This window comes from Solanum verrucosum, unplaced genomic scaffold (assembly GCF_900185275.1).
Source record: "Solanum verrucosum unplaced genomic scaffold, falcon-dt-bn FXZP01000255.1, whole genome shotgun sequence".
In the NCBI taxonomy this organism is placed as follows: Eukaryota; Viridiplantae; Streptophyta; class Magnoliopsida; order Solanales; family Solanaceae; genus Solanum; species Solanum verrucosum.
The window spans coordinates 2,312,378-2,339,976 of NW_026020006.1; the positions used below are offsets into that span (position 1 = coordinate 2,312,378).

General features: G+C 37.2%; 1 protein-coding gene across 3 annotated transcripts in view; it reads left to right on the forward strand.

Annotated features, from left to right (window-relative positions):
- LOC125819677 (ultraviolet-B receptor UVR8) overlaps positions 1-27,599 on the forward strand; it is a 30,591-nt gene that overhangs the window by 642 nt on the left and 2,350 nt on the right. For 2 of the 3 annotated variants that reach the window (XM_049499144.1, XM_049499146.1), the window contains exons 2-13: positions 2,490-2,566; positions 9,131-9,209; positions 12,140-12,199; positions 18,363-18,464; positions 18,630-18,723; positions 19,061-19,103; positions 19,228-19,273; positions 19,353-19,405; positions 19,492-19,594; positions 23,411-23,465; positions 23,582-23,648; positions 24,102-24,138. In XM_049499144.1, coding sequence (XP_049355101.1) covers positions 2,490-2,566; positions 9,131-9,209; positions 12,140-12,199; positions 18,363-18,464; positions 18,630-18,723; positions 19,061-19,103; positions 19,228-19,273; positions 19,353-19,405; positions 19,492-19,594; positions 23,411-23,465; positions 23,582-23,648; positions 24,102-24,138 — 816 coding nt within the window. The remainder of the gene's footprint in view (positions 1-2,489; positions 2,567-9,130; positions 9,210-12,139; positions 12,200-18,362; positions 18,465-18,629; positions 18,724-19,060; positions 19,104-19,227; positions 19,274-19,352; positions 19,406-19,491; positions 19,595-23,410; positions 23,466-23,581; positions 23,649-24,101; positions 24,139-27,599) is intronic. The other variant, XM_049499145.1, reaches the window with a different exon arrangement.

Below are 27,599 nucleotides of genomic sequence, written 5' to 3' on the forward strand. Positions count from 1 at the left end.
TGCATGGTCTGGTGCCAGATGTGAATCATCTGGGCATGATGCTGGCCGTGGACAGCGATGATAAGTCGGGAGGGGTGAAACTGTGTCTAGAGATGTACAAGCAACACTAGATTCCTTGAAAGTCATTATAGGTAAGACCTCAGAGATATCAGGATGTGAAGTAAGACCGAGACTTAAAAAATGTCAAATTGGCTGACATAAGATACCGCCGAAGATTAGGGTGAGTAAACACGATACCCCTTTTGAACTCGAGACTAACCAAGGAAGATTCACTTTAGAGCACGAGGGATGAATTTATTTTTTCAGGGTGAGTAGAGATGATACCCCCTTGAACTCAAGAATAACCAAGGAGTAAGTTTCTTCCCATTATTTCTCCAAAACGGGTTACTAGGTTCAGGTTTAGAGTAGTTATTTGCAGATTTTGGAAGAAAGAGCTTCTATGCGTGTTTTGTGTTTAGAGGTTTATGCTGGGGTTATATAAAACCTTCATTCCTCCAGTTTGAGTGGGTAATTTAACTTCAGCCACAGGGTTATCACACTCAGCTTCAAACCTGTCTATAATCGCATACACATATTCCCAACTAGGAAAAGGTAGATACTGTCTACTTCTCAAAATAAGCTTGGCCATAAGCAACCCCATCAAAATGGATAGAAACGATCTTAATACGGAGGGAGGCAGATAATACCTTAGTTTTTTGTGGTGCAATTGAGAGTCAGTTGGATTCATTAGGCCAAGTTCTCACTTAGTTTCAGATGGTGGCAGGTCTTAGAATTAATTTGAGGAAGTGTGAGATTATTCCTGTTGGAGAGGTGGATGACATTACATTGTTGGCTTGAGTCTTGAATTGCTGGGTTTGGCTCTTCTGACTACATTTCTTGTACCTTTAGGTGCTTCAAACAAGGATCATATAGTGTGGAATCCGTTTCTTCAGAGGGTCGAGAAAGAAAAATTATTAGTCCAAAGGGCGGGACAGAAGTGCTTATTAAGAGAACTTTATCGAGCATCCTACTTACTAGTTACTGCATGTCTGTATTTCATGCTCCAACGGATGGGGCAAGGAAATTTCATTTGGTGCTTCGGAGACTATTACATTTCCTAAAAAAAGGGAAAGACTTGGAATTAAAAATTTAAAAGTTCTAATAAAGCTTTACTAGGAAAATGGTTGTCGAGGTTTGGGGTGGTAGTCCAGGTCTTGTGGAGGGGGGTGATAGTCAATAAATTGGGATCACAGAATGGAGGTGGAAGACTTGAGATATCATTTTGCCATTCAGTTGTAGTTTGTGGAGGAATATCATGAAGGGATGCGATTGTTTTGTGCAAAATATCTCATTCTAGGTCAGACACGGGAGGAGAGTTTATTTTTGGGGATATAAATGGTGTGGGAACATAGTATTGAAAGATGAATTTCAAAGTTTGTACGAAATTATCTTGCCAAAGAAACCCAATAATTCAACTAATTAGGGGGACACAAGGTGGAGAGCCTTTTTGAGATTTAGAAGGAATTTTCAAGATCGGAAATGAATGAGTGTCAAAGATTATTAGCCATACTTCATAGGCAAGTCAATCTGATGTTTGGTGGTGGGGACCGAGAAATAATAGAGTGTTCTTGGTCAAGTCCTTTTATGAGTAACTTTTGGTTAGGGAAGCATTTTCTTTCCCATGTAATGCAATATGGGTTCCAAATGTACCGAGAAATGCGTGTTTTTTCACTTGTCTAGCCAGTACAGAGGTGATTTTGACAACGAAAAATCTGAGAAAGCGGAAGGTTGTCTGCGTGAGTTAGTGTTGCATGAGTTAGTGTTACTGTTACATGTGTAAGGAGGTTCACATTACACATGTAACTCTAACTCCTGAACAACCTCTATCTTTCCTCGTTTTAACTAACTCCTACAATCAAGTACCACCACCAGAGCTCGAAATACCACCTTCGCAAGCAGGGACCAAATATTCTTCATCCATCTTATTTTTTTAAAATTTTTTTTTATCCATCTTAAATTCAGTTCGCATTATGAATGTTTCTCTAGCTATTTTATTGTTTAGGGGGAGAGAACAAGGTGGTTAGAATATTTGGTGTGATACTTGAGCAAAATGGATATAGAAGATCCATATAGTCGAAACCACCTAATTCAATAGTCAATACTGACTTTTGTTTTGCCTGGTTTTTGATATGCATGTTAGCATCAATAGCAGTTCCATTTTCCTTTTTTGGATAACACTTTTTCTGTCATTATGTGCTTTCCTTTTTAGTGGATTTTGAGCTTTGCTTATTTAATAGAAGATTGCATTCAAACTCGTCCACCAGCATCCGTCTATTTTATTTCATGATATAACTTGTTCAGAAATAACTAGTGATAGGAATGTAGGAGTTTGTTTCTGGGTATTTGACCCAATAGGATTGTTCAGTTCAAACCTATCGCTAAAATAATGTTTGACTGCTAATGCATTAGTAGAGACTTACTTACAAATTAATGACCCTCTAATTTTGCAGATCATGGTCGTGTTTATGCCAGTGGACTCAATGATTATGGACAGCTAGGGGTGTCAGATGACAGAGCTTATATAACTGTATGCTATTTTGACCTTTCTTGATACAGTTTCAGAATTTGGATAGGTTGGAGCTTGGAAACAGAACTTCATCTATCAAATGAACATATTTTTTTTATCATACAATAAGTACGTAGTATTTGGATAGGATATAACTTCATTAATTAACTGAAAACGTTTTCGAAATCATGCAGTAATTGTATAGTACCAATGGATGACAAATGAACAGACTTAACGGTGTTCTAGGTAAGCAAACATGTTTGAAAGTGAAAGTTCCGGAAAACTTATATGAAGCCGGTGACAATTATACGACTGAAATTGTTCGGTTAGATCTGGAGTTGAACTGAAGATCTTGATGGAGGAGATGAAAAGATTTATTTCAAAGGAGGGAGAAATGATCAAAACAGAGAAGTTAAAGGGCCAGACAGATATTACAACTACGGCCAAAGAGGTTGGTTGAATAGAAAAGGCTAGGATTTTGTGGTTGAAGAAGAGAAACAACAGGAAAAACTTCCATAGGAACACTTCATTGACATAATTATTGTTTTTGGGAGGGAAGTAGACGACCTTGTGAAGATTAGAGAGGGATTGGTTCTCCAAAGAATTATGTCGGGAGAAGAGAGGAGTTGGAGATCCTCTCTTGAGAGGTTGAATTCAATAGTTTGTATAGAAGGGAGACGTTGAGTCTTGAGATGAAATATTTTTGAGGAGATGATATTGGATGTTCTTCAAGCTTTCCACTTTCTCTCCCAAAATAAATTAGGTGTCTAAATGCCTATTTTTTTTTTTACTTTCATCTTTAATGAAGTGTTCATACTTCGTCTAACTAAAAATTTAAACTGTTAAAGGAGACACATTTATTTATTGATGTTAGGTTAGCAACATGCTTCCTTACATGCATGTATGGCTTTGTTTTCTTGGGCCAAAGTTCTTTGTTAATGGGTGACAAGGAACTTTAATGATGGATCTCAACTTGGATTTGATACTATGTTGAGGTGTGTGATCAACTCGTCTAAAAGTTTAAATTGTTATATACACTTCGATATATCTTAGGTCTACAATAATCTCATAGGAGGGACCTGTTTTATGAAGGATCGTAAACATATAAGTTTGGTAGATACATACTTTATATACTTACACTCCCTAAAATGTCTTTGTAGGAGAAAGACAAATTCTTGATGCGCCTTTGATTATGAGTTGGTCAATTGATTTTCAAGGTAGCGATGTCTGGAATATTATGTGAATCAGGCCTAATAATATCTATAAACTTTCTAAGTGGTCCTTTCCTGAAGATGTATATGGAGAATAGGGTTTGGGAAGAAGTAGAGGCTTATGTCAAATGTGTCACGATTTGTTTGCTTAGCAAGCCATGACCGGCACCCCCTGCATTAACTTGGTAAGTGAACCTTCTTGGCTTTATACTTAAAATGCAATATAAATAGAACTAATAACTTCTTATTTAATTTAAGCTCCAAAACTGATGAAAAATACTACTCCCTCCCCATTACGTGAGACAATTAGGAGTACGAGGGTCAACTTTCTAATAACCCAAATTTTATATTCTTTCTATTATCATAACCGTAGAACTTTATGCAGAAGTAAGGTAATCCAAAGTGATAACATTTGTAATGCAAATGATAGAAATCCATAACCTAAATACTGTAAAACCGTCTATGAAGTGGTTAATTTGATTGTATAAACTGAATAAAAATTACTATCCTGACTGATTGCAAAAACAGAGCTCACCAATAAACCTTCTGAATGTGAGGGAGATCCTAGTTCGTGGTATGACGGTTAACAACACTTGTCAATGTAGGTTTCCACAAAAGAGAACGTGAGTACTGTTAGAATATGAATAGGTTTATATAATCCTATTTAGAATAGGAATATGAATAGGTTTATACCATCCTATTTAGAATAGGAATATGAATAGGAATAGTAATAGAAATAGGAATAGTAAATAGTATTCTACTTGGTAAAATATTGTATTGTAGTGTCTATAAATAGGGTCTCTATGTAATAATGTAGAGACAACAATTCAAAAATATTTTTCTCCTATATTTCTCTCATGGTATCAGAGCCTCCACAGTCCTGGTAAACAATCAAAGAGCTTCTGCTATCGGCGGGTGGCTATTACCCATATATGCCGCCCATTTGGCCAATGATTATGTTAGCAAAAGTTGGGTCACCATGTATCTTTCCGGTGACAATTTTCTCATATTTGATTTGTGTAAGCACCGTGCTATCTTTTCGGTGACTACTTTCTTATATCTAATTTGTGTAGAACCGTGCCATCTTTCCGGTGACTACTTTTTCATGTTTAATTTGTGTAGCACCGTGCCATCTTTTCGGTGACTATTTTTTCCTAAACAATTTGTGTAGCACCGTGCCATCATTCCGGTGACTACTTCCTCATATCTGATTTGTGTAGCACTGTGCCATCATTCCGGTGACTATTTTCTCATATCTTATATGCGTAGCACTTTGCCATCCTTACGGTGACTACTTTTTCATATTTAGTTTGTGCAGCACCGTGCCATCTTTCCAGTGACTACTTTTTGTCATATCTGATTTGCGTAGCATGGTGCATCTCTCTGGATGACTTTTCATATTTAATTTGCATAGTATCGTGGATTTTTCCGAACTACTTTCTCATATCTAAGTTGCGTAGCACTGTGTTTTTTCGGTGACTCCTCAGAATTGATTTGCGTAGTTCCATTCGTCTTTCCGGTGACTCCTGAAATTTGATTTTTGTAGGGTTGTGCCATCATTCTGACCCTACCCATATTATTTCTCTTTTTAGTAGGGTTGTGTCGTCAATTTGACTCTACTCATATAATTTCTGTTTTCCAGTTGGGTCATGCCATTATTTCGATCCTACCCTATAATGCTCTTTCTTAGTAGGATCGTGTCATCATTCCGACCCTACCAGTATAACTTTATTTCTCAAATTGTGACCACTTTCAGCCATCAAATCTAATACTCCAGTGCATGTGCATGTTCTGGTCAGTTTTTTAGTTACTTTCTTGTTTAATATGGACTCATCTATTGATTCCAAGACAATCCTTATATTTATACCAAATTTTGAGAACTTTTTGACAACAACTGCATTGTGAAGAAGTCTATATAGAGAAAACACCTAATTTTGTTGCTCAGGGGGAGTTTAGTAGATTCATGTGTTGATTACGTAAGTCACTCTATGGTCTACAGTAGTCTTCTCAAGCTTGGTTTGGGAAGTTCAACACTGTAATTTTATCACTTTGTGTATTATCGACATTATGCATCAAATTCAGTATTTCATGAGAAGATTGAGCAGATTGAGATTGATTGACATTATGCATCAAATCCAGTATTTCATGATAAGACAATCTGTTACCTTTGTCAAAAAAAATGATAAGACAATCACATTGAGATTGACTGTCAGTTTTGTGAAGTCGAGTGATCAACTTGTAGATATCTCACCAAGCCTCTCATCGCTCCTCATATTAATTACATTTGTAAAAAGCTAAGTACATGACTTGTATGCACTAGCTTGAGGGGGAGTGTTAGAATATGAATAGAAAAAAAAATATGAATAGGAATAGTAAAAGAAATAGAAATAGTAAATAGTATCCTACTTGGTAAATGATTGTATTGTAGTGTCTATAAATGGGGTCTCTATGTAATAATGTAGAGGCAACAATTCAATAATATTCTTCTCCAATATTTCTCACAAGTACGACTTCTTCGCCTCTCAGAGATCATTGTGACACCCCAACTTAAGATAAAAAGCCCCACCTCGATAAAACACAGGAGAGATGTTGGCTATATGTAAGCATGCCTTACCCACTAATGATGTGTTTTAAAGCCATATGGGCCTAGGCCCAAAGTGGACAATATCACTAGCAGGTTGGACCGTCACAAATGGTATCAGAACCACTCATGTGGCAGTCTTGTCGATGTGGGCCAGAGGTCGCCTGAGCTTAGGAAAATCCGGTAAGGTGGGGTGAACCTCAGTGTCGAGTCTAGGCAAATCCCATATGTTGGGGCAAAACTCAGCGAGGACGCTGAGTCCATATGAGGAGAGGAAGTCCCACATCGACAAAACACTGGAGAGATGTTGGGTATATAAGTAAGTAAACCTTCTCCACCAGTGACACATTTTAAAGCCGTGCAGGCCTAGACCCAAAGCGGACTATATCACTAGCGGGCTGGGCCGTTACAATCATTAATCCCCCACTAAGATTGGAACTAGACTTAACAGAACATGAATGCATAACATAATAAGAATCTCCAATTCATATGATTTTTTTTTTTGATGACTGTGGTGTCCGGGCAAGCTTTTGCGCACCTCAACTAATTCCACGGGATACCTGCCACCTCCCACCAGCCACAGGTACCAGGTTACTCTATCTGATTCATATGATTAAATGCCATTTCTATGTTAAATTTGCAAAGTACCCCACTGGTGTTGCTTTTTATTTTCGAATCAAGACATTCATCAGCAATGAGAACAACATCCATGATTTGTATCCTCTGATGAAAGCCATCTGGGAGTTTTCTTTCAACTTTTTGCATGACATTTTTCAGTCTTTCACTCAACAATTTGGAGACAATCTTGTAAAAGCTTCCAGCCATGTTTGGGCCTGAAATCCCTCAATTCAAGAGCTTTATTCTTTTCTGGAATCAAGGCAATGTTAGTGGCGTTAAAGCTCTTTTCAAAAAAGTGCTGATTATAAAACATCTCCAAACTTTTCATGATATTTTCTTTAGGGAAGAACTGAGATTTCTGATAAAAAAAACCTTGGTCTCTACATCTGGCCCTGGAGCCTCGTCTGCTGGACATTGGTTGCTCATCACATGCCAACTTTTGACCATTCAAGTGGTCTTTATAGCAAGTTATATCCACATCATTGATCTGTCACATTGTCCCATAAAATCGTCAGGCCCTCCATTCCTCAGGTTCTGTGAAAGATTCTGATAGAACGACAAGATCTCTGATCTCAATGTTGGTGTCATCCGGACCGTCAAGTGTAGTCCCATTAACTTCATCTTTTCTATAGTGTTGCATCTTCTGTGTGAGGCGGCCATGTTTTGGAAACCCGCCCCCCCCCCCCCCCCCCCCAAAAAAAATAAAAAATAAAATAAACCTCTAGATCTCTGCCTCTGTTTGATTTCTCCGTATTTGACAATGCTTTCTAACTCCATATTGATGTCGGCTTTGGATAAGAGTTCCTCTTTCATCAACTAATCCAGTTTCAAGTATGCTATCCAAGTTTACTAATTCTCTTGGAGCGTTGTTTTCCTTTTGTCCAAGCTGCCATGACTTTAAACGCTCCATTCTTTCAATTTAACTTTGAGGGATTTTGTCTTTTTGGCCAAGAGAAAACCAGATCTTCCAGTAAGTCTTTTCTTTTATGACTGTGGTGTCTGGGCCAGCTTTTCACACCTCGACTAATTTCCCGGGATACCTGCCACCTCCCACTAGCAACAAGTACCAGGTAACTTTGTCTACCAAGGCTAGGACAGATGGGAAGAATCACGTAGCGTTTTTTTTTTTTTGTCTCTGCTGTGTATTGAACCTGAGACCTCAAGAGTTCCTCCACTCCTTCAAAATATCAATAAAGCCATCAACTTCAAGCCACCAATTGTAGCATCAAGGGACCATGATCTAATTAGATTCTTCGTAAGATAGACTACTTTATACACTTAAGAATTCATCACCACATTTAGTTGAAAAAGGAATCTGTCACGTCTTGAAGCAGTCAAGTGATTTCTGCTCTTAAACCATGTGAAATTTTCACCTGAGGAGGATCAACAAGTTCAAGTTCTCTAATACAACCTGAAAATTCATTCATTGCTGCTGTATTACTGTTGTTCCAACATCGTTCAGAAGCACGTCTTGATATGTTAACTCCACAAAGTCACCCATTTCCCGGAACACAATTCTCTGATAGCTACAAGTTCCCACCCTAAATGGTTCCTTTTGTATGTTGTATTAGGTCATCAACACTAGTGAGGATTGGGAGGAAAAATTCACGGTGGTAGAAAATTCCCCAGTTTTAATGATCTCTCCTTTACATTTGCTTTTGTCCCAAAGAAATAAGTTTCTCCCCCTTTCTTTGATCAAGTAAAAGTAATTTCATTCATAATCATGCCCATGTTTATGGACATAAAACTGGCCGTATACAAGGAGTAAATACAAAAACATACTCTACAAACTTCACCCAATCTTCTATACAAGAAGGAATTCTATGGATACACCAGAGAAAATAAGGGACCGAAGTTGTACCAGTTGCATCCAAACAGCAATAATCAACCCACTCTTGCTTATAGCCTTCTCCCCTAGACCAAGAATTTCATTTTTTATACTGTGAAATGCCATAAAGTTTATTTGAATACATAGAAGTAGTTTCCAATGTTCAGTTGAAAACCTTAACTATCCAAGTGGCCAGATAGACACCTCCTGTCATACTTATTCGAGATTATTTCCGATGAGCCCTAGTCTGTCACTTCCTATCATACTTATGTTTCTTAACTAATCAGTAGTCTCAGCCACGCAATGGAACTGCTGATTTAACTAAGTTGGCGTGGGATATATTGCAGGAACCACTTGGAGTCGCTGGACTACCCAAAGAAATTGTAAAAGTTTCAGCTGGTTATCATCATTCTTCTGCTATTACAGGTTTATTATGATTGATTTTGATGGATCTTTTATACAGGTCTCTTATGGTTGATTTTGATGGATCTTTTATCTTGTATGCTATTAAATATAATTGGGTTTTACTAGTTCTGATCATCTGCATTTTCTCATTTATTGGGTTGTAGTTATCTGTTGCTGTTTGATGCTTCTGTTTTCATTTTCTGTTTAACTCTTGAATTAGTTTTCTTCTGTTCATTTTGTTACTTGCTTCCTTGGTGTTAGAGGCTGCTGGGTCTTAGACTTGTATTCAATTGCATCATCCATCCACCGCTTCTATATTTAACTGCTTTTATCAAGAAATAGTTATTTAACTTATTGATAGTTTAGAAAGTATTGTTGATAGGTTACAAAGTTAAAAAGGCCTAAACAATTCATTTTAAGATTCTGAATGTTGTTCTGAGTCCCCTCAAAGCACCTTTTGTTCCTCTCAATCCAAATTAACCACCAAATGCATGCCGGGACGATCTTCCATCTTTCTTCCTTCTTGCCCGCATTACCATCCATATTCTAGCATCTTAGAATGTCTGCAATGCTTCCAAGTTTCACCCAATGACCCAACTAATCCCTTTCAGACTGATGAACATCCTCCAAAGCTGGTCTGTCCATTTGCAGTGTAAAAAGAGATGGTTGATTGTCTCAGCTTGTTCCCCACATAAAAAACACCCAGCGGTTAGTTGGTGACTTTGTTCAGATTATCATGAGTTAACACTGCTTCTTTGCCAAAAGCCAGATGAACCGGTTAACTTTGTAGGGAATTTTTGGTTTCTATATCAACTTCCAAGGCCAATTTCTTTCCTTCACCACTCCTACATTTAGCTCCTTGTATGCAGATTTGACAGAAAAAATTCTCTTACTGTTTCTGTTCCATTCTAGTCTGTCCACTTCTTCAGTCAGATTGTTGAATCTTGCTGCTGAGTTATAGAATTCTGTTATTCTCCTGATCTCCCAATCATTCAGATATCTCCTTAGATATAGATTCCATCCTTGTCCAGTTCACATCATGGCAACTGTGGCTTGTTGTTGCTGGCTTAGAGTGTATAGCTTAGGATGTTGTTGTTTCATTGTTAAAAGCCCTGCCTATTTGTCTTGCCAAAAAGAGGTTTTCTTCCCATTTCCTATCCTCACCTTAGTTCTGATCTGCATCATTGGCCAAAGATTCCTAATAGCTCTTCAGACTGAACATCCATGGGGTGTTGTTAAGGGGTTTTGATTTAAAGTTTTATAAAGAATTGGTTATTACAGCAATTATGCCTCTGTCTCAAGATAGATGGCTAGCTATGACGAATTGGTTACAATTTTAGGTTTTGTTTTGGGAAATATATCTAACCCAAGTACAAATGTTTTTTGAAAAAGTGCCTTTTAGGAAATTGTAAGAAAACTCTGGAAGAAATATTTCCAGACCTGTTCAAACACCACCAAAGAGTGGTAGAAGAAACAGAGTCCTAAATCTAATAGCACAGCACCTTGACTTGTATGATTGTGGCATCCAGTATGTAAAACATTATACTTAGTTGTTACAAAGTATGACTGTGCATCTGCCAGACTCCACATCTGGGTACAAACTAGAAAAAGGAATTGCATGAGGACCATTAGGGCCCGTTTGGCCATGCAATATGGTATCATGATATGGAATCATGAGATGAAATTGAAGTTTTGTTTGGACATGCGATATGGAATTTTTGTGTTGTATATTTTCTCATAATCATAAAAATCCCATAAGTTGTAAAACTATTAAAATCGCCCCAATTGTTTATTCAATCTTATCAAATAAACAAAAATTTATAGAATCGCATAATAAATTATTACAAAGCTATTTGTTCTCCACTTAAGTAATTGTTTCATCTAACTTTAATTTAATTTTAAAAAAATTGAACATAAATTGTAGTGTACTAGTCTTTAATGTAATACTCCCACATAGTACGGACAATTTTCTCAAGTTAAACTTGCATTTCTCAATCATGTGACCGAGAAGACGAACCAACATTGTTACTTTGAGCCATTTGTTGGTCAATATCATCTGCAACTATATTTTCATGCTCATAGACCATAAATATTTCATCACTTTAACAATCGGTTGGTGTGAGTTAAAGTGACTATATGTTGGTGAGAATAATAAATTTTATGTCGGTAATAATAAATTTTAAAAAGTAATGATGTGATTATAAATTTTATTTACATATGAAATAAATGATTAGTAGATATAAATGTGGGGTTGTTTTAATAAAATATAAACTCGTGGATCAATTTTTGTATTAAAATATCTCAAATCATGATATGGAATTCCCATATAATTCCATATCATGGTTTTTGGAGAATATGGAATCACATCTCATGATATGGAATCATGAGATGGAATCAACGTAAAATCGCATGTCCAAACGCTGATTCCATCTCACGATACCATATCATGATATGGTATCGCATGGCCAAACGCCTACTTAGTGTACCTATGGTATATGGCTCCTATTTGGCAGGATGTTATAATAAAAAAAATAAGAAAAATAAGGTAGCTGCTATCAAACCTAACAACTCTATTCAAACAACATAAAAGAAAAATAGCAAACCTGTAAAGTTTAACGTTTGAATGAAGGCAATTCTCCCTCCACCAGAAGAAATGTGGACCCTTACCAAGAGTCCAAGACTGATGAGATATTTGTGTATATTGTTAACATATAGACCAATGAGGCAAGTGGTCTGCACTCGTCTGCCTTTTTATTTTCAATTGTTTAATTGTTTCCTTTTCTTTGTTTTATTTTTCATTTACATTCTAGGTCATTTAGCAGTTTTAGTTTATAAGCATTCATTCTTTTTCCATAGCCTCTTCATTTCTTTTTCCCCTAATTTTTAGATAGATTGAATTATTTACATTTAAATAAGTCGGCTTCCTATAATAGTCTGCTATTTCATTGCAGTGGATGGAGAACTTTATATGTGGGGGAAGAACACAAATGGTCAGCTTGGCCTTGGAAAGAGTAATAGTACCTATGCTCTCGCATTATGTTCTTTTTGGCTTCTCCTTTAACCATTTTCATTGCTGTTGTTACCCTAAAACGCACGCAAGTATACGTGGCAGACAAGTAGCAAAGTAGTGAATCAAGTATTTTTTTTTAGAAAGATGAATCAAGTATTGTTTCCATGAGGACTTGTGATTAAGATAGCATTTGATCATAGATTTTGTGAAACTTGAAAAAAGAAGAAGAGTTTTTGAAGTTGTGTTTGGACATGCATTTTATTTGGAAAAAAGTTGTAGTTGTGAGTGGAAGAAAAATTTCTCCCAAAACTTATCCAAAACACGAAATTTAAAAACTGATCAAGTTCCATGGACAAATATGATTTCAAATATTTTTTGAAGAAAAGATTCCAAAATCTATGGCCAAACGAGAGCTAACTATATCACTAAATAAAACTTTTATAAATTATCGAGTCAAGAAAAGATTCAAAATGTTGTTTGACAAACTATTGCTACTAAATTAGCGAAAGACGGAAAATAATTGATCAACACATTTAGGGTGAGTTGGATTACAATGAGAGAAAATAATCTAGAGTTATGGGTTTTGTCTATCAATCCTGTTAAATTCTTCAATCAATTACTTACAATTTGGATTATTAATTTTACTCACATAAATCTATTAATTGCTGCTCACCTTATTCAATTTAACCTAATGCTTATTTTCTGTGGAATTAGAAGTAACAAGAACACATTAATTATTTCTGTAAAATACTTAAGCAAGCAGATTAAGTATATTTCTATCTTAATCGTGAATATGTTCTCTAATTCCCAAGTTCAAGAGCTTTCCCTATTTAATCTTGTTGCAATCAAGAATTCTCCTTTTCAAGTTCAATTCAAGATTCATTGATAGTATCTACTTGGTATGGAGAGCTAGTAAAGATGGAACCTTTTCAGTAGAAAAGTGTTGTAGTCTTCTAATGAAGCAGACATGATACTGGGATACTAGTTGGCCATGGAAAGGGATTTGGAGAACTAACGCTCCTATAAAGGTAGCTTGTTTTGGTTGGATTGCAGCATTGGGAGTCTGCCTTACTCAGGATAAGCTTTAGAATTTTTTTTTTGCACCAAGTAATAGATGTTACTTATGTGAAGAAGAGTTGGACACTGAATCACCTTCTTATGCATTGCAGAATAGCTATACATTGTTCGGAATTTTTCTTCTGTATTTGGGGGATTTCTTTGATCATGCCTCAGAGTGTGAAGGAATTGTTGGAGAGTTGGCAGCACCAGAGAACGCATAAAGCTTTGTGCATATTCTGGACTATGGCTAGAAAGAAAGAACGCTTGTTTTGATGGGCAAAAGGACCATATTTTAAGAGTTAAAATCAAGTGTTCACATAATTTGTTTTGTTGGTGTAAAAGTAGTTTCTTGATAATATAGATCAATATATGGAGTTTCTGGAGTTGCGAGGAAGATGTTGTAATTGACTGTATGTATATTCCCAACAGTCTTTCTAACTTTTGGTTTTGGTACCTTCTTGGTACTTAGTCAATAAACCTTTACCCTATAAAAAAAAGAAATAAAAAAGAAATAGACATTGAAGAGATCGAGAGCTAATCTGTCTCTAACTAAAGTGAGGTTATAGGACAAAACACGTACTCCCTAAGACGAGATAGAAAAGAGAACAAAGGTGACTGAGGGAACACAATGGAGTGGAATTTGATTCTGAATGGTGGAGGAAGGCATACCCAGAAATGTGAGTACTGCATCCCCAGAAATGCAGCGGGACATGTGCACATAAGGGTGCGAGCAGTCTCAATAATATGCTTAATTTTTTCTCTGCTACCCTGTGGAATTATCATGTTACTTGTAGAGATATCTGGTTGCTTGCCGGATATTGAAGAGAGCCATTGTATTTTGCCTCGAATAAATAGGAACATTTGATTGATTGGGGTAACGGTGAATTTATTCTGAGCAACATGATCATTTTTGGAAGGTCGATCATGTAAAGAATATCACACATCACGAGTATAGCCCAACTTTTTACAAAGCTACAGCTTGTCTGGGTTTTTCTAGAACGACCATCATTCTGATTTTCAGTCCGAGACACTAGAATAGAAGAATCTACTATGCCACTATATGACTAGACAAAATATGTGGTGCAACATGTGTGCAGCTAGTCGTAATAACTGAGAGAACAGTTTGTACGTGATAGGAGCAATAGGGATAGCCAGAATTTGGTCATATGCACAGAGTCAAGTTTAGATGGAAGCACAACAAGTATCAAAAGGAAAAATATTTTCTAACGTTGCTCCAATTGTTTATTAATATTTGCAGCATCAGGCATCAACTCATTGAAGTCTTCCTAAACTGCATGAACATGTCCAAGATAGGTAGACATATCAAAATCCTTCCTTTAAAGGTTAGTCAACCGAAAAGTCACATTATAAACACGAGAGGTGTCTTTTGTGTATAAACCACAAGCCTTTTTCCCAACTAGAAAGCAAGTCTGGAATGGACATCAATCTTTTCCCATTCTCCCCTTATCCTTTTCATTAATATCCTTAGCTTGTTTGATTAAGTGATCTTGAGCACCTTTTCCCTTGTACCATAATTGAACAGAAGAAGACCTACACCACTAATCAAAGGTTTTGTGGTGATAGAGTGATTCGAGTTGCTTGAAACTATAGTTTTAGCACCAAAATATCTGATATGAAAGACATGAAGATGGTTTTAAAAGGAAAGTTCAACCAAATATCAAATTTATGTTGTAGATGTTACCAGAGTGCTAGCAGTGTAAAAAAATAGAGAAAAAATCTGTCTGAGTCAAAATACCCCGAAACAATTGTCGTAATCTGGAAAAAAGTTATTAGAATGTGGTGGTATTTTGATGGATAGGCTTGGGCTGAGAGGTGAGTTGCTGAGATGAAAACTTCTCACTGGACAACTGCCTAGAAGGTCACTCACGCGTTGGCGCGGGGCTGGATCTCGTTGGATAATTCTTCCCTCTTGATGGTTTGTAGGAGGATAGATGGAGCGAGATTGACTGGGGTTTGATCGCACAAAGGTTCTGATCCTATTGGTGGTGCTGTTTTATACAGTACCCAGGGAAGCACTGAAGTCTTGGAACATTGGTGTAGTTGCTTGGCAATATAATTTCTCTTTTACAATGATTATTTTCTCAAAAAAATGCTCTGATAACATGTGGGAAAGATGAGAAGGAAGAGAAAATGTTGCTTAATTATTCCTCAAATTATTGGGGTTTAAATAACTATGTTTATATGTCCTATGAAAGTAAAGAAAATTAACTATATAGTTACAAGGAGCAAATCAGGCTATCTACTGTATTTACAATAATTTTAGAACATTCACAGGATTCTAACATAAGTGCAAAGCAAAAAAAAAAAAGCGAATAAACTGGACGAAAGAAAGGAAAATATATGAAGTAGATGTTACCAGAGGGCTAGCAGTGTCAAAAAATAGAGTAAAAATCTGTATGAGTCAAAAAACTGGGATACAATCGCAGGAATCTGGTAAAAATTATCAGAATGCTGTGGAATTTTGATGGGGAGTCTCGGACTGAGAAGGCGAGTTCCTGTGAAGAAAACTTCTCGCTAGAAAACTGCCTGGAAAGGTCACTCACGTGTCGGCACGTAGCTGGATCTTGCTGGATAATTCTTCCCTCTTGAAGGCTCGTGGGAGGTCAGACGGGTTCGAGATTAACTGGGGTTTGATCGCACGAGGGTTCTGATCCTATTGATCGTGCTGGTATATACAGTACCAGGGGGAAGCAATGAAGTCTTTGGAACAGTGGTGTAGTTGCTGGAAAGTTGCTCGGCAATAGAATTTCTCTTTTACAATGATTATTTTCTCACAAAATGCTCTGATAACATGTGAGAAAGACTAGAAGGAAGAGAAATTTCTGCTTGATTATTTTCTCAAACTATTGAGGCTTAAACAACTGTGTATATGTTCTAACATAATTTTTTTTTTTTGAAACTGGTAACTTTATGTTCTAACATAATTACAAGGAGAAAATCATATCTAATATGTTAGAATAGGAATAATTTTATGTAATCATACTTTAGAATAGGAATAGGAATAGGAATTGGAATCCTAGTTCGACAAGGAGTCTATTGTAGTGTCTATCAATAGGATCGCAATGTAATAATGTAGATACACAATTCAATAATGTTCTTTTCCTATATTTCTCACATGGTATCTGAGCAATTGTGAGAAAATAATCAATGAACATCATACAGCGAAATCAGTGGCCACTGTGCAGTTTTCCGGTGACCTGAATTGCTGTCCGAGTGAATCAAATTTTCTGTCAGCAGTTTTCTTTTTCCAGTGGGGTCGCCTCTTCATCCCAAGGCTGACCATATAATTTTTCCTGATTCCGACCAGCTTTTTGGCGATCAGATCTTTTTTTTTTCGGCAGTCAGATCTATTTCTGGCAGTCAGATTCTGGCCCAAATTTATTTATTTATGTTTGTGAAAAAAAATAAAATTCTAATTTCACAATATGTCGTTCGGGATTGATATTCTTGGCTCCAAAAATATAGGAAGTTCAAGCCCTATGATCACCTCAAACTATTTAGCTTGGGCTTCCTCAGTTGAGTTGTGGTGCAAGGGTCAAGGTGTCCAAGACCACTTAACGAACAATGCTTGTGTGGTAGATGAAAAGGCAAAGGCTAGTGAGCAAGATGCCAAGGCCAAAGCACAATGGGAGAAGGTTGATACTCAATTATGTAGTCTCTTATGGCGATCTATTGATTCCAAGTTGATGCCCTTGTTTCGCCCATTCCAGGCATGTTATTCAGTTTGGGAAAAGGCCCGTGTTTTATACGCTAATGACATATCTCGATTCTATGATGTGATATCTCGAATGACCACTTAAAGAACCAAGAATCCGATATGTCTACTTACTTAGGACAGGTACAAGCAGTCATGGAGGAATTTGAAACGTTAATGCCAGTCATTGCGAACGTGGATAAACAACAAGAGCACAAACATACATTGTTTCTAGTTCTTATACTTGCTGGGCTTCCTACTGTCCATGATTTTGTGCGAGATCAAATTTTAGCCAGTGCTACAGATCCTACAATTGATGAATTATCCTCTCGTCTACTTCGTCTTGCCGCGCCTCCCAGTCACAAAGTAGTTTCATCACCCACCATTGACTCCTCTATTCTCGCATCTCAAACCATAGAAGAACCGAACATATCAATCTATGGAGAATCAACGAGGAGGAGGTTGTTTTGGAAAACCTCGATCCAAGTGTAGTTATTGTCATAAAGCTTGGACGCACTCGTAACATATGTTATATATTGCATGGTCCGCCACCTGGTTATGATCCTACTGCTCTAAAGGAATATAATGAGTTCCTTCAGACTCACACAAGTAAGCAGACATTTCCACAGGTAGCATTTGTCTAAGTTGCTCGGACTCTTCACTTTTGGTGCCGCACCCGTGTCGACACGACATGAGTGTGGGTGTGGGATCCGTGCCTGATTCGGTCAACCGATTTTGGGTACTTTGACCAAAATCGATGGGGAAAGTCTGGACAGTTTTAATGATTTCTTAAATCAATACAAAAGCTAAGGTGAAATTGAAGGAAATGGAATACCTTTTATATAAAATTTCTATGTCACTCCTTTACCTTTGATCTCCTTCCAGGATTCTCCTCACGTTCTCTGCATAATCTCATCATTTATTTTTTATAACTCTATTTTTAGATATTTTAATTATTTTTAGGCAAATCCCCACACCCTTATCCATACATGGATCCATATCCTTGAATCTTAAAAATTAGATCATGAAGGATCCGACCTTCAGATCCACACGCGTATCAGACACCCGAGTCCGAGCAACTTAGGCATTTGTTGCTAATTTATTTACACTAATTCTATAATATTCACTGGATTTTAACAGAAGTGCGAAACCAAAAAAAATGCAAAAATGCGAATAAGCTGACGAAAGAAAGGAGAATATATTAATGACTTAAATTAGAAGTAATGAGTTATTAACTGACCAAATATAACAAAAAAATTCAAATAGCGTATCAAAATCAGATAAAGCAAAAAGATAGTCCACTATAGCATCTTTTTGTTGACTTGGGTTTAAGGATACCATTAACTACCATAAATTCTTAAAGCACTCAATTTTGTACAATCACCTGCAGAAGCTGCTACGGTATTGTCTATACCCAATAAAGTTGAATGCTTGAATGGAGTCACAATCAAAATCATTTCCCTAGGTTTCGAACACTCAATTGCTGTAACAGGTATGTGATGTTATTTGTTAAATGCTTCTTTGCATGATAAAAAAACCATGATCAAACATATTATTCCACTATTATGCTTGTTAAGGAAAAAAGAGCTATGTTTTGCTTGCAGCCTGAATGACCATTGTCTTCATGTCATCACTATATTATCTTTTTTCTGGCCAGATAAAGGTGAGACTTTGAGTTGGGGTGGGGGACAATCAGGAAGACTTGGTCATGGACATCAATCAGGCATTTTTGGACTCATAAAAAGTGACAGGTTAAGTAGATGGTTGATGATCCTCCGCATTTTGCATGAATTGATTTTTTCTTTCCAGTATTATGAATTATTAACAACATTATTCTTACTCTTGTTTGATGATTTACTCTTGTCCAAAATAAATTGCAAATTGAGTTATTTTGATGAATAAATGGGTCTCCTCATATTAATGGATAACAGAGGATGCTATCAGTGGTAGCGAACTCTTCTACATTATTATGTATTTTGCATCTATTCAAGTGTTTCTAGTGAATAACCAATTGGATAGTGTTGGTAATATTAGCTGTTATTTCTTCTTTCCTTTAAACAATTGATCTTTTCTTGCCTTTGAAAACAGTGAATACACACCACGACTTATTAAGGAACTTGAGGGGTTGAAGGTACTGTTATCTGCGACGTCTTCAAGTTTCAATTATAGACTTCTCTCTTCAGGATGTCAAGAGTTTTTAATACATGCTTCATGGCTGCTGGTTCATTTTGACAATTCTAGTTATGTGTAAATAGGTTAAGAATGCTTCTGCTGGAATGTTGCATTCTGTCTGCATCAGCGGTAACTCATTGAAATTTGCAGAAAGCACTTTGATGTTAAAGAAAGGCCTCAAATTTTATTTTTTATCCTTTTTTTCAAGCCACAGAGAATGGATCTGTACATATTTTTGGCGAAAGAGCAAATAAGAAATTGGTAAATATCTATATACTAGCATCATGCAACTTTTTTTTTTTAAAAAATTTACATTGAATGATGTCCACTTCTATTAAAAATTTTAGGGCTTTAGCGAAGCATCAAATAGTTCGCTACCATCTATGGTAGATGGACTTCCATATTCTGAAAAGGCTGCATGTGGAGGTTATCATACCTGTGTTATTACAGGTAATTTATCGGGTTCAAAATTCTCCACTTGATTTCTATCTTTGAGCAGCAACAAACTGAGTATTTGTCCTAAACTTTGAAGATCTGATCTATACTTTTTGAAAGAAGTACTTGTGATTATTGTCATATTTAAACTAAGTTGGCATAATTGATAGGTTTATCTAGTCTCACACACAATTTTTATGCAAACATTCCCACTTTTTTTCATGCCCCAAAACCTTGTTGGGATGGACCGGCATCCAGTGCCTTACTTTGACTGAGCGAACCAACCTTACCTGACTAATGAATGTGATTCATGCATGAGCAGAAATATATATCTCTTCATAAAATCTTTTCTTTTCATAAAACACTCATCTTTCATAAAACCTTTAACCTTCAAGCTTCTCCATTAAACCTTCATTGAGACTTTGCCATATGCTTTTTCTAGGTCGATGAACACCATGTGGAGGTCCTTTTTTCCCTATACTTCTCCAATAGTCTCCTAACTAGATGGATGACTTCAGTAGTTGATAGCGCCGGCATAAATCTGAATTGGTTCTCGAAAATACACACAACCCTCCTCACCCTCAACTCCATCACCCTTTCCTAAACTTTCATAGTGTGGCTTAGCAAGTTTATACCCCTATTCTCATTGCAACTCTAAATGTCACCCTTGTTCTTGTACAACAAAATCATTTTACTCCACCTCCACTCCTCCCAACATTTTTGCCGTCTTAAAAAGGACATTAAGCAATCTAGTCAGCCACTCCACACCTGCCCAGCCTGTACTCTGCCAAAATTCCACAGAGATCTCATCCGGCCCTGTCACTCTTCCACTATGCATCTTACTAGTAATTCCTTTAACTCCACATTTATACACCTGCAATACCCAAAATCACGATGCCTCTGAGAGTGCTCCAACTCCCTCCAACACGATGCGTATATCCCTCTATTCATTCAAGAGTTTATGCAAGTAGGACAGCCATCTCCGTATACTAATAAGCGTCTCCTCCACAAGTACTTTGCCGTGTTCGTCCTTGATGCACTTCACTTGATCCAAGTCGCAGACCCTCCTTTCTCTCGCCTTGGCTAGCTTGTACAACTTCTTATCTCTGCCTTTACCCTCTAATTCATTGTACAAGCATTCAAAAGCTGCCATTTTTGCCACTGTAACTGCCATCTTAGCCTCTTTCCTCGCCATTTTATACCTTTCCCTATCTGTCGCTTTTCCTACTCGTTGTTACTATCCACCAGCTTTGCTTACACCACCTTTTTTTCCCTCCTATTTCCTTTGAACTTCTCCATCTAATTACCAATCCCCACGATGTTCACTCAACCTACCTCTTGAGACTCCAACACCTCTCTAGCTGCTTCTCTAATACAACTAGCAGTCCTATCCCACATACTGTTTGCATCTCCATTACTTCCCCAAGCCTCCGTATCCATCAACTTCGCCCACACCTCCAGAGCATTGGCCATAGTCAAGCTACCCCATTTGATCCTTGGCCAACCAGCCACAACCCTCTTCTTCCTCTTATTCATGATCTCCAAATCCATCGTCATGAGCTTATGTTGGGTCGTAAGATTCTCACTTGGGATAACCTTGCAGTCTTTACAGTGACTTTTTTCTTTCTTTCTAAGGAGAAAATAGTCAATCTATGTCTTAACCACCACAGTACGGAAGTGATCAATAGTAGGCAATTAAGTAATACTATAAATCCCACAATAATGCATAGAAGGCCAACTTTAGTAGGTTGCATCTGTTTGGGTGAACAAGGTAAAACTTGGAGATAGTAACCTACATGTCTTACCTATGAATGTTTAAGCAGTTTAGAGCAATTATTTTTTTAAGTGGCATTAAACACGAGCAACTATTGATTTTGTCAAAAAAATATAAGCAATTATTGAGCACAATCCAGACTCGAGAGCTATTGCAACTGTGTGTTTTCTGCATGCCTGAGTAAAGGTAAGAAATTGATTGAGTACTGCTTTTAAGTTTGAATGTAAAGGTGGTTGAGCTATGTTGGGTTGTCTTATAAAATTTTCGCTATGTAGGAACCATTAGATTTCTAAAGAGAGAATCAAATTTTCTGTCCATGATATATGCCAAGTGTATGTATAACACAATTACAATCCGAGAACTTCTTCATCCTAGTCAAACATACTCCCTCTGTCCCCAGTTTATGGCATGGTGTTTAACTGGGCATGGTGTTTGACTGGGCATGGCGTTAAAGAATGTTTGGAAGACTTTTGAAACTTGTGGTAAAAAACAAGCCATAGATATTTGTGTGGCTATAAATCAATGTCTTTAAGGTAAAGGTGGAAGTTTGAAGTTAAATTGTTATAAATATGTCATTTTTGTAGGACTGACTAAAAATGAAAGAGTGTCACATAAATTGCGGTAGAGTACGTAACTATGGGCTTTCAATTTACTGAATATTTTATAAGTTAATGGAAGAATATTATTAGTATTCTTATGATGTAGCTGCAATTTTCCTTCATGCCACCTTAGTTTCTTTGGTTTTCCTAATGGTTTCTTCTAGATAAAAGCATCTAGAAAATGATGTCTAAAACAAGTAAAACAATTGATTATATATGGAGGATTGAGGAGGGATTCTCTCTCTCTCTCTAGTAGATTGTACTGCCTGACTTTAAGTCCTTGCAAGGCACAAGGATAGTTAACTCAAATGCAGCTGTGCTGTGTCATGACTTCATTTAGTTTAACCGAGCAATAGAAGCAGTTGAATAGCTTCTCATCTGAATAATAGTAGGGATCAATTAGATGGTACACCAAATGGTAAAACCTAAAGTTGGACATTTCAAGAGTATGCTCTGCTTTTTTCAGGGGATTCAACTTTAATTTGCTTGGTTTATATGGGTCAAGGCTTTCGTATTTCCAATGAACAATTGCATGGAGCTAATCCTTGTATATTTCTTTTTACAATGATGTACGAGCAAACTTGTGTGCACCTCTATTAATCCACCGGGTACCTGCTACCTCTCACCAGCAAAGGTATTGGCCAACTCTACCCACCAAGACTAAGAAAACTAGAATGGCTTGTATCTTCCTTTGCTCCTATGGGAGATACCCAAGCAGAACATTACAATATTCGTTTTGCCTTAGTTTTATACTCTATCCTTTACCTTGCAAGGATGTTATTTTGAGTATATTGTCAGGAGAGTGTTGAATGCTCTACCTTCTTCTTACGAAATACAACGGAAGAAAGGGCACAAAGCTGTAGTCAAATTATGATGCTCTGAAAGGGACCCAAATGTAGTTTTTTTTTTTTTTTTTTTTATAGTTATACTGAATTATAAGATCTTTCATGTTTTAAAGGATAAGTTGTTCGCATTTGTTTTGCTTAAGTATCCTGCGTTGGTTGAGGGAAGGAGTCGTTGTTCCCTTATATGGTACTGATAATTCTCATCTTATGAGCTAGCGTTTGGGATTTAGGCCCAAGATTCATTTTCTTAACATAGTATCAAAGCAAGATCCATCCTTATTCTTGGTTACCTGACGTTGGGCCTTCATGTTATGGTCCAAGTACCATATGTCCAGTCATGTGCATGGGCATGCAGGGGGTGTTAAATATCTCACATTGATGGAGCGAATAGGTTGTTTCCTTACATGGTATTCGGTAATCCTCACTTCATGTGCTTAGCTTTTGTGGTTGAGTTAGGCCCAATATGAAGTTTATTAACATTTTCTTAATGTGTGTCCTCAAATGAGGCGATTTGAATATATGTTATTTCATGAGATCAAGTGCATTGTTTGGAACTAAGGGCTAATTTCTTTGTAAGCTTTAGCTTTTGTATTTACTTAGTTTTTGTTCATAGGTGGTGGAGAACTGTACGTGTGGGGTACCAATGAAAATGGGTGTCTTGGTATTGGGTACTCTTTTTGCATTGCTTCATAGTTGAATTTTTTGGATGGTCAAGTCATCCTTAAGGACTCTTTTTTTCATTAAAAAAAATTTGTGATGTACTTTTGGTGTTTGCTTATGTCAGATCTACAGATGTCGCTCATTTACCTGAAAGAGTTGAAGGACCATTTTTGAGGCATTCAGTTTCTGAGGTTTGTTTCTCCATGTTGAATCTCTTTCCAATTTTTTAGTCAACGCATTGCTTTGGCTACCTATTCCAATCAAGATTCAAGTGTGTAATAGAGGTACATAAAGTAGGTAAAGAAAAGGATACATGTGTAATTGAGAAGACCATTTATTGAGAAAATGCATAGTAGTATGTATGTGCTATTAACTAGTGGACAGTGGACACCAAGGTTATGCATATGAGTTTTGATGTGAAGAAATGCCTGGACAGAATTCTGTTGTGAATGGGTGTCATGTATCTTGTGCCAGAAAAACTTTCAGGATATATTGGTGTTCTGCATGTTTCAAGAGGATATAACTACTAATATTAATAGTATTGCTTGCAAACAAAGGTGTACTCTACCTGATACTCTATCAGAGGGGTTGATTGGTTTGAAAAGATTATGAAAGTCATAAATCTTACTTTGTTGTCTTGACAGGTATCCTGTGGTTGGAAGCATACAGCAGCAATTTCTGGTACAAAAATCATAGTATATTTAAATTGCATGTGTTATTTTATATAGATGCTAACAAACGTCTTTGTGCTTGTTCCCCGTCTTGAAACCTATTGATGTTAATGTTGCATTCTCCCTGCTCTTCCACTCAACCAACAATTCTTTTCTGCTGCTTATAATATGAATTTTCTGAATTGTGTTACAAACAGATATAAAGATTCCTCTTTTAGTCTAGCACCTCAACAACAACAACAACAACATACCCAATGAAATCCCACAAGTGAGGTCTGGGGAGGGATAAATGTATGCAGACCTTACCACTACCTCGTGAAGGTAGAGAGGCTGTTTCTGAAGGACCCTCGGCTCAAGTGAAACAAATCCCGGTACAAAAGGAACGAGCCCAAGAAATTCTGCAATTACCCTAGATCTTTGATCTCAAATTTTTGTTCTAACAACTTCTTAATCGGATCATCTCCTATCATTACTATGTCGTCAACGTAAACGATGAGAAGAGTGAATTTACCTCATTTGATGTCTTATGAAGAGGGTGTGATCAGCATTTCTTTGTTGGTAACCTAAAAAGATCATGGCTTCAGAGAGTCTGTCAAACCAAGCACTAGGGGATTGCTTCAGTACAAGGTTCTTCAATTGCACATTTTCCCCCAACTTTGTTCAAGGAACAGATCTACTAAATCTTTGATTCCAGTTAGTAAGAGGGATCTTGAACTAAGAAATAGATCCTAGAAGCTAAAATAGGCTTATCAAATTCACTCCATATAATACACCTCTTCTTCCAAGTCTCCACAAAAAAATGCATTCTTCACATCCAACTGTCGGAAGTCCCAACCAAAATTAGCTGCACATGACAAAAGAGTTTTGATCTTGTTCATCTTTGCAACAGGGGAAAACGTCTCATGATAATCAACTCCATAAGTTTGTGTGAATCCTTAAACACCAATAGTGCTTTGAATATTTCAACCTACCCATCAACTTTATATTTCACTATGAAAACTCTTTTGCAACCAATTAACTTTTTTGTCTCTTGGTGAAGTGACAAGTTTCCAAGTCCCATTTCTTCAGTCATTGCCTGCTACCATTTAGGATCTGCAAAAGCTTTCCTCTAAGTCTGGCCAATAGACAAGGCAAAGGCTCTATATGAAGGAGACAAGGAAGGATAGGAGACACATTTAGATAAAAAGATGTTTTATACAAGATCTGACTTCTTTTCTATGAGTAATATAAATATCTTAACTCATTAGGAAAAGTAGTTAACTCAACGGTAGAGGAGGATTCAGCTTCGGCAGACAACATAATAGCCTATTCTGCTGTATTTTTCCTTGTTAAGTTATCTAATCATGTTTATTCAAATGCCCAACAGTCTCCTCTGATTTTTTTTCTCCAACTACTTTTTCAATTACAATAAAAAAAAAATATTATTCCTATAATTCCTAGAATTACATTGTATTATTCCTACAATTACAATCGCCTTTGCAGCCACTCTTGATCTTCCTGGGAGATTCTAGGACAGTTTAGCAATCTCAAAAGAAGGCCTCCAGTCTTCTGATTCAGAGTATAGGTTCTTGTAGAACTCAATCATGCTCCCTTTGATTAGCTCTGGGTCTTTGATTTCCTCCACCCTGATTACCAGTTTGTCAATAGCATTATATCTCTTGTGTGCCGTTGCCATCCTTTGGAAATAAATTGTGTTGTTATAACCCTGTTTTAGGCATAGAACTCTAGAGTTTTGTCTTCATCTAGCTTCCTCATTTTTTGCCAATTTTTCGAGCTCAACCAAGACAGTTTCTCTAACCATCATTTCGTCTTCATTTAGAGCCCTTGTGTCCTGAACCAAATCAATATCAGCCAACTTAGCTAAAAGGTTTCTCTTCTTAGTGTCCAGTTCCCACATGCTAATTTGCTCCGGTCTATGATTTTTTTCTTCAGCATCCTTAACTTCAAACTAAAAACATAGTCAAGGCATCCTATCACTTCAAATTCATTCCACCATGTATGCACTAGTTCCCGAAAACCGTCTATCTCGAGCCACCAATTTTCAAACTTGAAGTAGGATCTCTGTTTTAACCAGTCACCACATTGCAGCAAAATAAGACAGTGGCCCGAAGTCACTCTAGGCATAACCATTTGTTTAGCGTTCTTGAAGAACTCCTCCCATTCTATAGAGTAGAGGAATCTGTCTAATCTAGTAGCACTATGGTGGTTTGGCCCTCGGAACCAGGTGAAATTCTCCCTACACAAATAAGGATCATGCAATTTCATCTCATCAATCCACTTGGAGAAATCAGCCATCACATTAGTGATTCTGCTACAACCTTTCCTTTCTGCCATGGTTCTGACAGTGTTGAAGTCCATGTCACCCAAGGTCCTTCACAAAGTTCTTTTACTGCTTCCACCTCTTCCCAGCACTCTAGCTTCTCACTTCTGATGTGAGGTGCATAAACACCGGTAAGAAACCAGCTAAAAGAATCCTGCATTGCTTCAAATTTATAGGTAATTGAAAATTGTCCCACCTTCACTAGGCTACCTTTCCATTTATCTGCAATCCCACAAAATTAGGATACCCCCCCTTACTTCCATCGACTTCCATATACCCACATCACATCCACCTGCTGGGCCATAGTCTCATGTTTGGCAAGACTATCCATTTCCTTATTCTCCTTTGTTTCTTGAAGGCAGTAAACATCTACCTTCCACTTGAGCATAACACACTCCTAACAAGATTTCTTGTGGAAATATTGTTAATCCCCCTTATATTCCATGAGAGTAATTTTACCTTCATTTGAAAGCCAAATTTAAGACTCTCTCCCTTTTGTCCTAGATCCCTCCACTTGCTGATTAAGACAGGATTGCAAATTTTTTAGCTCATATTTTCCGATTCCCTGTTTTTGGGAGTGACAATTGAGTTGTTTGATCTCTTGTTCTCTAGTGCTGCTTTCTTTCATCTATAGGGCTTGTGTTTCATCCTTAAAACCTTCGAAAGTCACCCCGTAAGTGGCACTGATTTCCATGATATGAGCATTAATCCATTGCGATGCCTCACCCCCTGCGTCTTGTTGGATCCCAGACATATTCGTAGATACTGGTTCAACATCGTGAATTTGTTGTATTTGCAAGCTCTGTTCAACATCAACATTTTCCGGCAGCTTTGAGCTTTCCCCTACCTCTTGTAATTGGTTTCCTAGGTTGCTATCAACTCTATTTTGGACTGTTCAAGTCTGTTGCTTGTCGAAGTCCTCTCTCTGCTCAGAATTTGATGTTGGCTCAATTCTGTTCTCCATTGACGACGATTCCCAAGCGCTGAAAGCTTCAAGAAATTGTGTGGCTAATGTTTTAAGGCTGGTCAAGCTCTCCTTTGTCTCTTCACTTAAGTTCTCGTGCCCCTCCATGCTTTCCCCTTAAGCTGAGAGGTCATATCCATACCACCTTTAAAATTGAGGCCCAAGTTTATTTTTAGGCCATGATCCA